At 46.2% G+C, this 14,096-nt stretch overlaps 1 protein-coding gene across 1 annotated transcript in view; it reads right to left on the reverse strand.

The window, feature by feature from the left end:
- LOC119383461 (putative carbonic anhydrase-like protein 2) overlaps positions 1 to 14,096 on the reverse strand; it is a 167,844-nt gene that overhangs the window by 120,820 nt on the left and 32,928 nt on the right. The window contains exon 2 of the mRNA XM_037651587.2: positions 1,415 to 1,462. Within this exon, the coding sequence (XP_037507515.1) occupies positions 1,415 to 1,462 (48 nt within the window). The remainder of the gene's footprint in view (positions 1 to 1,414; positions 1,463 to 14,096) is intronic.

Below are 14,096 nucleotides of genomic sequence, written 5' to 3' on the forward strand. Positions count from 1 at the left end.
ACGAGTCATAATATGCAAATTTGACGGGCTTCATGGGGGTTCCCCTTTCCTTGCTACGCAAACGGCTGTAATTAAGTATACGCGAATACGCTGCTCGAATGCCCCGGTCCTAACAGGCTACCGGTATCTCTCGTTGCCGATTATACGCGTGAGAAATGATGGGATATTACATGAATCGTAAGCATTCGCGTATTGGATGCTTGTCCTTAACTTTCCAGGCCGTTTCTTCCTAATTCGTATGCGAAAATTCCTAGATCGAGGCGTAGAGCGGAGAAGTTTTATGTCTACCCGAAAACCTCACTAAGAAAAATAACTTCCAGACAGACATTTCACTTCGTTACACAAACTCGAGTTATGGTCTTTCAATTTTTTTTTGTTATAAAAGGACAAAAACCGACAGATAGAGAAGGGGACAGTAGTCTAGTATTTGGAATATAAAATCAAGAATGTTGTATTTGTATTTCCAAGATATGAATATATTTTGTATTGCGAACAGCTTTTTTGCTCCTCACGCCTGACCGTGAACCTTAGAAACAAACTGTGTTGTCGCTAAAGCTTCTTAAACGTCGTCTTTTTATTTCGTTGAACAAACAAAAAAGAAGGGTTTTCACATACAGCTAGCGATGTTTTTCAGTCGTTCAGATAACTGAATACAATAGTAAATTTGCTCACCTAGAAACAACATTTAAAATGACACAGACACAAATCGAGTGCATGTATTTGGTATGGCGTTCTGAGAAGAGAGGCATGTGACTGCAAAAACGTGAACAATTCAAGAAAGGAGCGCGCTATCCACTTGAAGAAAACTAAGCTCAATAATAATGAAGTAGCTTTTGATTGATTGATTGATTGATTGATTGATTGATTGATTGATTGATTGATTGATTGATTGATTGATTGATTGATTGACTGATTGATTGATTGATTGATTGACTGATTGATTGATTGATTGATTGATTCGTAATCTTCCAGTAGTGGTGCGACAGCAAGCAAGATCACTTTCAGTGAGCAAGAGAAAGAAAACCGTGTTGTTATCTGGCGTATCAAAATGTTCGAGGCTCAAGGCTTAACTCAGACTGGCCAACATGTGTATCATAGATTATAGTATGCAACTAGTGGGCCCATATTTTAAGTTTTTCACATTCGGGTATGATTTAACTTTAGCATGATATGACGCCTGTGCGCAGTGCGTTTAATTAAAGAACACCCAACCCTTCTACTGCCACAGCGAATAGGCAGGAATTTAAAGCAATATCAGCGGACGTGATAGATCGAGACCGTAATCTCTGCAGCTGTTGCGCGAAGTACTTCAGAATCACTGAATGTGAACAAGCTTAAAAGTTCTGTTTGTACATTTATGATATTCAGGTGAGTCAAAATTTGATGAGAATGAGCGTAAAACGTTCCATCTTACCTGAGATTCCGTCATAGGTCCACCATTCTTCCCAGTTGCCTAGGACAGCTGCAAAAAATGACAAAATGACAGTTTAATGACAACACACAGAAAGAACGCACGTAATACATCGCATGACCCTTAAGAAGCACTTAAGTTTTATAATTAGCGACTCATGTGGCGTGTTCTTTAAGGCAAGAACTGTGGGCTACCATGGACGCCGTAATTCTAAGCTCAGAGTCATCGTCTATGTCCCAGAAAGAGGTCTTTAATGTGAATCCAACACCGTGTGGATGAATAACTTGACATATACCCTGACGTTAATGCAGATATGGCGCTTGGGTACGTTGACTTACCCCAAACGCCTCGAATTTCTTTAATACGTTAAATCTGATAGTTTATATTAAAATCATTGCTATTTAACGATAGCGCTATCCGCTTACTTGGTTGAATGCTGCCTTCTGACATCCCGTCTGCTCTGCGTTCTATTCATAAGCGACATTTTCTTGATTTGCTTTGCCAGCTTCACTTTTGTGTCACATTACACACTGTATTTGCAGATTTTTCGCTGCGGCTATGTGTTTTCAAATGATAAAGAACAATCTCTTCACCCTCAGGTGTCTTATCGACAAAGCACTGCACTTACCCTTGCAAGCGTGCTCGAAGTAATATGTGGCAAAACGAGGTTCTTGTGAAAATGACGTTTTACTGCGCTTCAAAGCGCGCTTTGCCCCACTAATAGTCTTAGTGCGGCAAAGCAAACTCAAGAGGTTGAGGGCTGATTGGTAAATTTGCGTGTTCTTCATTTCATCATGACGGCGAGTGTGTTCCACACTCGCCGTCATGGCTACTGGCGGCGCTGACTGACGCTCCCACGTTTAAATACACATATATACCACATAAGGTGGACGGGGGGATGGCCGCCGCGGTAGCTCAGTTGGTAGAGCACCGGACGCGTTATTCGAAGGTCGCAGGTTCGGTCCCTGCCCGCGGCAAGCTATCTTTTCGTCCACTTTTCTTTCTTCACATTTAAATGACATTTACTACTAATAACGTCCCCTATACTTTCCTTGGCAATATTGTCTGTTAGTGCTCATTAATATTGTGTATAACAAAGAAAAACGAGCCCTTAAAACTTCCACTTTCCTTCGCTTCATTATAGGCCACTTACGACTTTATGTTATCATTTACTACGGCAGAGGATACTAAGAAATCTTACGGGATACACCTTTTAGGGAGAGTTCGATGGTTTTGTGGTACGTTAGGCAGCTACCCGGCAGCACCGCAATCCTGGGACGGGCGAACCCGTTCCGTTTGTCGAAATCAGTTTTAAACTTGTTTTTTCTTTAATTAACTTTAAAACAGGAAAGAAGTTCATATCCCGGCTCTTATCATCAGAAGAAGAAAAGGAGGAACAGTTCGAAAAACTAGAAACTCGGGAAGTGTAATTTTCGCAAGTTTTCTTATCCGCAACATGGAGTATCAACAAAGGTGCCGTGAACTACAACCACATATACTGCGTCCCAATACTAATACGCGTTGTAAGCGAGCTAACTTCTAGCTGCGTGCGCGGCTGCAACCCGGCATAACGTAATGGTGCGACTGTCCGCAAGAGCGCAGTGTGCGTGTGGCCCGTGATGGCACATTCGAGGGCACCCCCCCCCCCCACTTACTCTTCCAACACAGACGAGGATAGGCGTAAGCATTCATACATGCATTCATACATGCGTTCACGTTAGTTCTTTTCTCTCAAATATAGGGCGTGTTTCGTTATGACTATCTCATGTCACGTAAAAAAAAACGTCAATGAATGAAAAGTGTGAGCGCCGGCGGACAATGTGTATTACGTGCCTCTTTACAGTGCCGGAACGGACAAGGTCGATCAATTATACTCCATGAGGAGAGGAAAGAAGGTGGACGTAATGACAGAGGTGGCTTTGGCGTTAGTCGTAATGGTCGCGGTTATAGCAGGGCACAGTGCAAGGACATGTACGCATTGTATCTAATGTACGTAATTTAACAGAGAGAAGCGAAACGTCCTGACCCCTGGATCACCTCTTTTTTATTAGCTTCCTCTTATTCCTTCGTACAACTTTCTACACATGTCATTTCAACGTTACCAGATTGGCCTGCCTAGTGACATTTATTCAAGCTTTCAACTTACTTATTTGCAGTGTCTGCAATGCAACACTTCGCGCATGCATTTCCAAAGCCGCATACAGACTGATATGTGTGTTATCCTTGTATTTAAAGGTAGCTTTAGAACTGGTGTTTTAAAGAATGGTGCTGCACGCGTACGTGCACGCGCTCTTGCAGTTCCGGTGACAATGTCATCCCAAGCAATCCATTACCGCTACAACTTTCTTCAAACTACTAACTCTGTGGCATATCAATGCGGAACTTTGCAGTACGCTTGGCCTCCTCTCTATTCTTTTTTTTTTTTAACGGGGCAATATGAAAGGCCAGCTATATCTCTGAACATAGTTGGTTTCCGAACATCCAACTCTGTTGTACGACCGCGCCGCTTTTCTTAATTTTTCCCAAGCGGTTGAATTGTGCGCACGTACAGCCGTCATGACAGTTCAGCCACAGGGACTTGTAGAGCCTGACTATTTCGGCCCCGAAGCGCGCAGTAAATGTCGGATGACACTTTTACGCGGCAACTCTCGCACAACGGGACACCGCTATCTCGGAAAACAAGAGAGCGAGAATTGTTTCCATCTCGGTCTCACGACATACTAAACACTCGCGTCAAAAAAAAAAGAAATCGTGCCCTTCCGGTACGAGTTTTTCCGGAAGCTAGAGCTAGGCTCTCGCCGGAAGCGCAGGAGTAGGGAGACACGCAGCGACGGTCGCATCGGGTTCCCACCACTAAATCTGTTCCAGCGAGAAAGCGTGGAAGACGTGTGCCTATGGGCGAGGATGGATGGATGGAGAGAGAGAGAGAGAGATATAGAAGGGCGTCGAGGTCGAGCCAAACGCACCGGAAAATGGCATCCTCTGGAAGTTGGCGTACTTCCGCTTTGCAGTGCGCTCACGTCGTCAGCGGGGGAGGCATTCGAGACAGATCGGATCGCTTTACGACGCTGACGCGGCTCGCATTCTCGCTCGTTAACAGCCAATCGGGCCCGGCTCCGTCTCGAATCACTCCTCTCAGCCTCGAAGTAGGAACTTGGGAAGGTAGCGGGTCGGAGACAGTGACGTCACGGAGTGACCACGCGACTCTTTGGAGCGTTCAAAGACCTCTCTCTTGCCTCTCGCCCCCTTGACCCTTGCGTGCGTAGGAAAGGAGGAGGCAGTTCCCCCCACCCCTTCCCCATGACCCCTTGCGCCTTGATTGTTGTGTAGGAGACAAGGGGTGCGCACAGTCTTTCAGAAGGAATGAGATAACCGCTGGAGTTCGTATAACGAGCAGTGGGGGCAGCGCCCGCCTTTGAGGACCTGTTCGATGGTCCTTACTTGGATTTCAAGTGGCTGGCATCACAGTTTCGCTCCTTTGTGTCGCCTGAAATTTAGCTCTGGTTGATCTATCTATCTATCTATCTATCTATCTATCTATCTATCTATCTATCTATCTATCTATCTATCTATCTATCTATCTATCTATCTATCTATCTATCTATCTATCTATCTATCTATCTATCTATCTATCTATCTATCTATCTATCTATCTATCTATCTATCTATCTATCTATCTATCTATCTATCTATCTATCTATCTATCTATCTATCTATCTATCTATCTATCTATCTATCTATCTATCTATCTATCTATCTATCTATCTATCTATCTATCTATCTTTTTCTTGTAAGTATGACGCCCTCTAAGTGACCGCACTGAGCTATATGGAACCGCGCAGTGGCCGCAGTGAAACGCCGAAGCTGTACGCAAGGATTCATGAAACACAACTGGATGTTGACTATGCACTAGTGCTCGGAATGATCACAGCAAGGCGAGATGCGTGCTTTTAAAGTACAGCGTTCGTTGTTGAAATAATGATTGTTTCTTCTTTCTATTCTTTTGTATCAACAATTACTCCCACCGTGTCTCGCTGTCTCGGGAACTTCTGTATTTCCTACACTGGCATTGGAATTCTTTCCTTCTCCGCTACGATTGGTATTTTTCAACGTACGATGGAACTTGAACGGCCAGTATTACATTTACTGCACAGCCTCCTCTCTGATTAATGAATTAATTATCTTGCTGATCAAGTCGTAGACCACTAGTCCGATAAACTGGAGAAAGTGAGCGCCCCAATGTCTTACACGCATAAAATAAAGCAATACTGGTTAACTTCTTCCTGACTCATAAGTGACACCGGGGGAAGATATTACAGGGACGCCGAAGCTCAACGAAGCGTGTACAACAAAATTCAGCCATTCTATTGCAATTCATCCATTCTCTTGCAGTTATTTCTTGGTTTTAAAGCGGTTATGTTATTGAAAGTTGGCTGCCTGCCCCAGGAAACCCATCTTGCGATGAACATTGATATATGAAGTAAAAATAAGTCTCTAAGACGACAAGTTGTCTAAGTCAGACAAGTTTCTTTGTTTTATTTTTCCTACCTCAGTTTTCTTTTTTTTTCCAGGAACGCGCGCGCGATGAAGAAAAGAAAACGAGATTTCGATTAGGACGTCCGGTGAGAACATTTCGAAAAAAAAAACAACTCAAAACGTTTTCTGTACGCCAGGACCCACGAAATCAAAATCATATTCAAACGATTCCAGATCACTCGCTCGTAAGATATTTGCTTTCTTTATTTTCTACTGCAAAAAGAGAGAGAGAGAAGAAGTGGCTTAGCGGCAAATTCTTGCAGCCTCTGTGTGGCAGTGATCAGAATATTTTACATGCTTCGAGCAGAGGAAAAAAAAAAGAAACTTGGAGGAGAACAATGTCCAAGTTATAAGCACGGCTACGGCACTTTTGTTTAAGACAATGAAGTGAACATTCTTTTTTTGCTTGTCGATATTTCTTCGGTGCGTTCCTGCGCCGAAGAAATATCGACAGTTTCTAAACCTAAAGAAAGAAGCCGACAGGAAGGAGTCTTTTCATTTTTTCACCGTGTCTCTCTTCTTTTTCGTCATCTTTCTGCTCCTATTATTCCTAGGACGCTGAGAAGCAGCAATTTTCACGGTGGTTACAATTACATCACGCGCGACTTGAGCGCATTAATCAGTTCGCGTGTCTTAACGGTTCCGTCATTGCGTTCAGCATTTTTGTTTCTTTCACGCGCCAAGCTCCGCTGACGCGTGACGCATGGTATACGCGGAAATATTAGCAAGCTGCGTGATTGTTATAACGTGTTATGCTGCCGCGAATATCTTATTCTTGGGACGTTGCCTGCCAGAAATCTAATTACATGAAGGAACCGTCTGAAAAAACAAAAAAAGCAGTACTTCTTTTCCAGCTCTTCTAGCTTGCTTTTAACGAGTTATACAGGGGAAAAAAATATTTGATGTTCACATACAAGTACAATACAAAAAACAGCTAACTGCGACATTTTTCGAATCCTTTTGGTTCTTTAGATAATCGTAAATATTTCATTCCCAAAACAAAATCCATTGCACTGGTCTGTCTCAATGTGTACAACCTTCTAACATGAACTTGTAATACAAACTATGCGCAGGCATTTCTTTACGCTAATTATGTTAACAGATTTTGTTCTGCTAACCTTCTTATTTATCGCAAACATTACGAGGAAAGACGCACTTGTACCAAATTTTATCGATGGTCACTAAACAGCACTGTCGTATCTAAAGCAAGCAAAAGGACAGACAAAACGATACAACACTGTGCTGGATATTTATAGCAATTACGCAGTTCCCCATTTCAGTGGGACATGACATCACCAAAACTTAAGACTGAAAACAAAAGGAGGCAATATCATTTGGTTCTGAGGAGCACGAGTTTGTTCAAGTAACCAACATATTTCTTTTATTTATATGCGCTGCCCACTGGCAAAATCAAGATTTCGAAGAAAGAATTGATTCCATTTTCTTGCACGAGATTTTTATTGAGCGTTGAACCGTTTACGCAGGCTAATACAAAGAGAACGCGTTGTCGGCTATGTTCCAGAGGTGCACTGTTTTCTTCCCATTTCGAATTGACATCGGGGCTTCTATTCGTTCAGTCGACCTCTAAGTACAGACAGGAGCACGTTTATGTTGTAGGCGAGGAACTTGCGGGATTGCGAGCCAGTTCAACAGCTGCAGTGGGAACGGAGTCAGAGAAACACCCCTATGGAGGTAGACGTAGTGACGCGCATAGCTTTAAGCGTCTACGTCTATTCTTAATTAATGAACCTAAGCAGTTAGAGCTTGACAGCCCGTATATAATCAGGCGAACCAGGTGCCCCAGCACGCTTTTGTCCCACAGTATATATAGCTTACGCGTAGAGTCACAATCCTTCTACGTCTAAAGGTAAGAAAGCTCCTCACTGCGGCTCCTCAATAGCAGATGCGCAAAAATCAACGAAAGAAAGGCACTGACACGAAAGGAAACAGGGTGGCACATCCCAAAACGCTCCTTTAATTAGCGTCACCCGGCCGCAAACCAAAAGTCGACACGTATGCCAGCCGAGCAACGTCACGAAGACAGATTCGCTGGCGCGGTTGACGGTCGCAGACATATACAAAAAATCTATCGTGCGTAAGTAAAACAAAAAAAGGACGAACAACAACGAAGCAAACGGTACATTTTGCGCCACTCGGCCAGAAATTGGCGCAGTCTCGCGACGAACGAGACCAACGCTTCGTTCATTTTATTTTATGTTCGTTGCCCCCCCCCCCTTTTTTTTTTCTCTTCCCTTGAAGGAAACAGGCGCTTATTTGCTCCCAGGCTCGTTTAGAGCGTAAATAATTTGGCAGGCCCCCGACCAATTAATTACCCTCGCTCGACGCGCTGGCGCCATTGCGCGCGGCTGGCGTAGCACGGCGTGCCCTTCTTACTCTTTCCCTCTCGCCTTCCCTTCTCGCCTCTATCCCGCTGGCTCCGCACTTCGCCGCCTTTTCTTACGAGGACGTCATCATAACAAGACAAAGCCAAGTTGACGCTATATCGAAGGGTTGGGACAACAGCTCGAGGAGCTGGTATACTGAAGGAAAGGCGAGCTTTTTAGATCGGAGACCGAAAGAACGACGTTAAATCATGTGGGTGTTTGAAGGCGATGTTAAGGATGGCGAGAAAGACTGCTGGAGGAGAAGGCGGGCGGGGGGAGGGGAGGGGGGCGAAGGAGGCGTCGGTGAAAGGGAGTGGGCGCGAAAGACCGGAATGTGCGGCCGGGCGGGAGCCCCGCGAAGAGGAAGGACGTGGGAAGGCTGCGTCGTGCTCGCTCTCTTGGGCGGAAGTGGTGGCTCCTTACTTCCGCCTGGACGCCTTTTACTCCCCCCACCCCTTCTAAACTCAACGCGACGTCGAGCTTGTCTGGCGGCTGCCGCCACCTCGGAGCTTCGTCATAAGGCCGGAAAACCTGGCAGTTCCCCATTTTCTTTCCTGCCCTGTCTTCATTGTGTATCGTAATAACACCGAGTTTATTTAAATCCTTCCCACCATTCTCATGTGTTTTCAAGTTATTGTTCCATATTTTGCAGAAAAAGAGAGTGAACGTAGGTGTACCGGGCCTGTCTTAAGGTAACAGTTATACGAAGCTAAAGAGGGAGAGAGAAAGCGAAAGAAGGAAAAAAAGAAGAAGGCCGGACACAAGAGGGCGTTCGAGCGGCGACGAAAACACGACTCCGTCCGGGAGTTTCGCTCAAGTCAACCGTGCACTGACGCCGCCGAGACTTGAACTAAACGGAGGTGCAGAGGTCCGAGGGAAAGCAGACTCCACGAAGAATTCACGGTTCTACAGCAGCTTGGTCTTTCTAACAGGCCCCGAAAGGGCTCGACGCCCACCTCGCCCCCTTCCGCCAGTTTGGTCCTCTCGTGCCGAGATGAACACGGAGCGATGCGAGCGCGACGTTGAACGCACTTCAGCCGCTTGCCTGAACTGTTCAAAAAGTGAGGAATCAAGTCGGGCGCAGCCCCTCGAAAAGAGCGTGGAGGTCTATGGAGGTTTTACTTCCTCAAATACTTTCGGCCCAGCGACGTTCTTTGACGAAGACAACGCTCGACAGACGGCGGCATAGAAGGTATACCGGCGACGCTGACGCTGCGAGATCGACGTTGGCCACTGGCTTCAAATCGCGCTGCCCGAGCTATACCGCGACTTAAGTGAGCTCCTTCCTTCCGCAGCTACGGTTCTAGATTCGCCTTGTCCTTTCAAGCTCCCTGTGTATCGCCCTAAAACTATAAGTCTAGCCTCCTTGACTTTCTAAGAAAACAAGGATAGCGCAATTTTGGCGATTTTTGCAGTCTTTATGTCAATGATCCGTTTAGAGTTCCCTGAACAGAGCATCAGTTCAAAAGATGTGACATCCGGACAAAATCTCATGAACCCTTCATTCTGAACCCTGTGCGCAACGCTGCGCTCCTTTCACTCCATCTAGAAGATTTAAATCTGGCGTTTTGACGTTTGTTTCGCCTTTCTGTATAGTTTTCATTGTTATTGAAGCTTACTTCGGCCTATGTCTTAGGGGAACTGCATTGTGCTGATACCCCAGAGGTGTTCATCTTTGCTGTGTGTCTCTAGAGATACTATTAAGAGAAGAATGATAGAAGTGAGGGATTCCGTGACGGATAACTCTCACATTTAATCGCAACCTATAAAAGATGGCTTCAAGATATTGATGTTGTAACCAACTGAGTGTAGATAAAACGCTCCAAGAAAGTTTAAAGAAAAGCTGCAAATATGTCATGAAATACAGTCCGAAATTCGTATTACCCATCCGAAATTCGTATTATCCGAAATCCGAAATTAATCATCCGAAATTCGTATTACCAGAAAGCATGGAAAATTAGCATGCGGCAAATGAAAGCTGGCGTACGTTTTCATTTATTGTTTTTCAGGGCTGCAGCAACGTCAGCAACAACCCTGAGAGATTGTCAGTTAAGTTTTTAGATGTCGGAAATCATACCAGCACTTGTAAATATACGGCCCGTACGCGCGTGTTTATAGTGAACAGGTGAGTTGTCACCCGCGACAGCAGTAACCCCTTCCAAATTTTAGTATGCTTTTTTGCATGACACCAGAGTACTGCAGCGAAAGTAACAAAATGAAGCGCTTTGACGCGATGTATCAAGGCCACAAAATTACAAAAACGCTGTCCCGTGTTATGATTTTGTTATTGCGGAGCTGTTGGGGATATTTTTTGGGATATTTACGGCCGTGCCCGCGCAAGTGCGACCTGAACGGTTGCGCATGTTGACGTCGTGAGGCCTGACTCATTCGCCAAGACCGTCCTCGCCTTTTTAACACGAAAGTGTTTTATGCCGGGGTCCACCAAGACTTCAGTGACGTATTTCCGTCACGGAAATGACGTCGAAAAAGTATGCACAATCAGATGGCAAAGAAAAAAAAATCACAGCATATCCACGGAGTGAATGATGATGAGTGGGCGAAGCTGCGGAGGTTCATCGGTAAACCGTGAATCTTCCGTGAATTCTGCCCAGTACATCATCACCGACGTGAGATCGGGCACGTTTATACTAAAGGTTCGATGAGTTATGACGACTTGCAGCTCACTTTAATTTTACAATTACGCTGTGAATTTTCATTGTTTAGAAAACCATTGCTTTAGAAAACATCTGGCGTCTTTCGTTAAGCAGCTGGCGTCTTTTCGTTTTGCTTTAGAAACATCTGGCGTTCTTTCGTTTTGCTTTTACAAAACATCTGGCGTCTTTCGTTGGTTTATTTCATCAATCAACGGCGTTTTGAGCAAAATTTTTATTGTTTAATCACGCACAGGAGAAATCTCACCAGGCACTACCTTGGAGGTAAACAATGGCTGCTACTGGGAATGAGAGACAGAAGAAGTCGGCTTTTAGCTAACACTTACACTTCTACTTCTACTAACGTTTCCTACTGGAACATGCCAATGGCTGCTAATGCGGAATGAGAGACAGAAGAATTCGGCTTTTAGTTAACGCGCACGCTGCGAATTTTTTATTGTTCAACAACGCACAGGAAAAATCTCCCACCGGCACCACCTTGGAGGTCAAAGCGTAAGACTGGTTACACACTACGACTACTACGACTACGACTACGAGGGACAAACGGGTGCCGCCTTAAGGAGCTTCGCCCCTAAAAGGTACCGTCAACGAACCCACGTCCGCTCGGTCCGCAACAACAGATGCCGGGCACGCTATCCACTGCGCCACGGTCACAGACTCAGGAGGCTTTACGAACAGGCCTTTTATATATACCACTCTCCCGGTCGGCTGGGTGGTGTTGACCTCTAGGAGTAGTAAGGTAAAGTAATTCGTCATTGCTGTGGCCTCCGCGACTAGCACCTGCAACGCGTTACGCGTCCGTCACATACGGCGCGTTTTCAATAGAAGTTGAATTTTGTCAATGCCTTAACACATCGCGAGGTGGCGACCTTTGCCGAAGCGTCGTAAAAGCGTCGGCCTCGCTAAGCATCGTGCTAATACAAACCAAAAATAGCACTGCGACGCGCGCCTGCCCCACCTGGCTGTAACACCGCGTTCCATGCTCACGCGCTCGCCCCGAGAAAAATCGCGGCCGGGCTACCGGGGCGGCACGACGCGCTTTGCGTTTCCCTCTAGTCCGGCCGTGAGAAAGAGCGAGGAACCTTTATTGATGTAGGTGATGCCCCTTATTCCCACCAGGCTGGTCGACATCCCTAGTCCGGGACGTCATTAGTCGAAGCCGCCGCCCGAGCCCGCTGGACCAGAGTTCGCTGTTCCTCTAGTCCTGAGCATTTGAGCAGGGTCGCCTCCCAGTCCTGTTTGGTGGGTTTGGGGATTGGGGTTAATTTTGGGTTGAGTTGGCAGGCCCAGACCATATGGTAAGTGTCGGCCACTGCACCACAGCACTGGCACTGCCCACTTAATTTTAGGTCGTAATGTTTTAGTACCGCTGGACATGGCAACGTGTTTGTCTGTAGGCGCCGCAGGACGCGCTCCTTCGTTTTCGAGATTCCCTTCGCTGGTGCAGGATACAAACGTGTGTTCAATCACATTTTAACATGCCGCGGGATGGCGACCAAGTTCTGCGTCCAATATGCGACGCTCTTCTGGCTATCACACCTCGTTCTCTGATTACGCTTTCACCGTTAACTACTACAGCTACCACAAGGGTTTGTTTATTCATTTAACATGGACGTTGGACGTCGGGACGGGGATGTACCAGCAATCATCAAAGTGGGTGCATCCACGTTAAACGGTGCTATAGCTGCCAGACATCAATATAGATTGTGCAAACTCTCTTATATCAATGTACAGTAACATTCAGTTACTTCTGTTAGGGCTCGTTTTACTTTCGTGTTATTCCGATTCCTATAGGCACCGCACACTGACCAGATGGAGCTGCGTTGCTCACACTGCCCCGTCTCAAAGTCTTCGACATTCACCGTTAGGGGCACGCACAAAATAGACGCGTGCTCGCGTCCCCCATGTATCCCGGCCACAATGCGCCGACAGATGCAGGGCGCGAAACGCGCGCGTCGCGTTCCAATTTCATTGAGGCCGTCTCAAGGTTGCTTTTTTTTATCCGCTAGGCTATGTATTCTGGCGCTGCAGTCAGAATGGCAAACTCGACTGAACGGTGCCTATGAGCAACCGTGCTTTTTCGGTCCTCGTCCACCTTTCATAGGATGTCTGATGCTCGAGGCAGGCACGCGTAAACACAGTACGACAGCAGTCCGCGTCGGCGCGTTAGAAAAAAAAATTATGGTGCTAATGTCCTTTGTAATCTAAACGCGAAGGCACGCGGAGGCACATAAGAGCCTCAAAGATTCGCGCACACAATATCGGAGGCCGTGAGGCGTCTCTGAAGGTTTATTCTGACCGTAAAGGCTGTTTCACATGCCGCGATTGCAGCGGAGAAAATCGCTCGGTTCGCTCTATTCGCTCTGTTCGCAACCGCCGCTAATGGCGGTTTCGTTTCACATGGACAGCGAATGGTCTGCGATTTTCGCTCTGCGACTGGCGCGGCGTGCAATGTTGCTTGCTGCCGTTGTTCGTGGCAGACACTGCATAAATTTTGAATGTAATTAACAATCTGGCCGTTATGATATTCTTAACTTTTCATCACTGGTAGCGAAGAGCACGCCTGTCTTGTCATTTAAAAACACTTTACAATCTAAATTCACTTGGGAATACGCAACAACGGCCACAACCAAAACAAACTCGTTGACGCAATTTCGACGGCTCGGCCGAGCCGGTGCTATTTCGAAAAGTTCAGACCGAAAAATCGCTCTGCCGCGGCGAACAGAGCGAAAAATTTCCAACATGTTGGTCGCTCGCCGCTGACCGCTGCGGTGGGAGCGAACGGTCATTTTTTTCGCTGCGAGCGAATTCGCAGCCTGAAAATCGCTACTTTTTGTGTCATGTGAAACGGCCTTAAGAAAAGTGTTTTTCGTGCACCGTGATTCCGACAATTTTGCGGTGCGGCACGCATGCCCACGCTTGCGTTCCCGCGTTCGCGCATGCTTGGCGCGTCTTCCGCAACAGCGTGGGCAGCACCTCTTCGTACCTGGACGGTAGCGTACGTTCGTATCAAACGTCGCTGGGTGAAAATCGGTTCGCAACAACCGTACTCCATTGCAGTGTAGGCCAATGGGCCTTGGCCGGGACCAACAA

The sequence above is a fragment of the Rhipicephalus sanguineus genome, chromosome 2 (genome assembly GCF_013339695.2).
Source record: "Rhipicephalus sanguineus isolate Rsan-2018 chromosome 2, BIME_Rsan_1.4, whole genome shotgun sequence".
NCBI classification, from domain to species: Eukaryota; Metazoa; Arthropoda; class Arachnida; order Ixodida; family Ixodidae; genus Rhipicephalus; species Rhipicephalus sanguineus.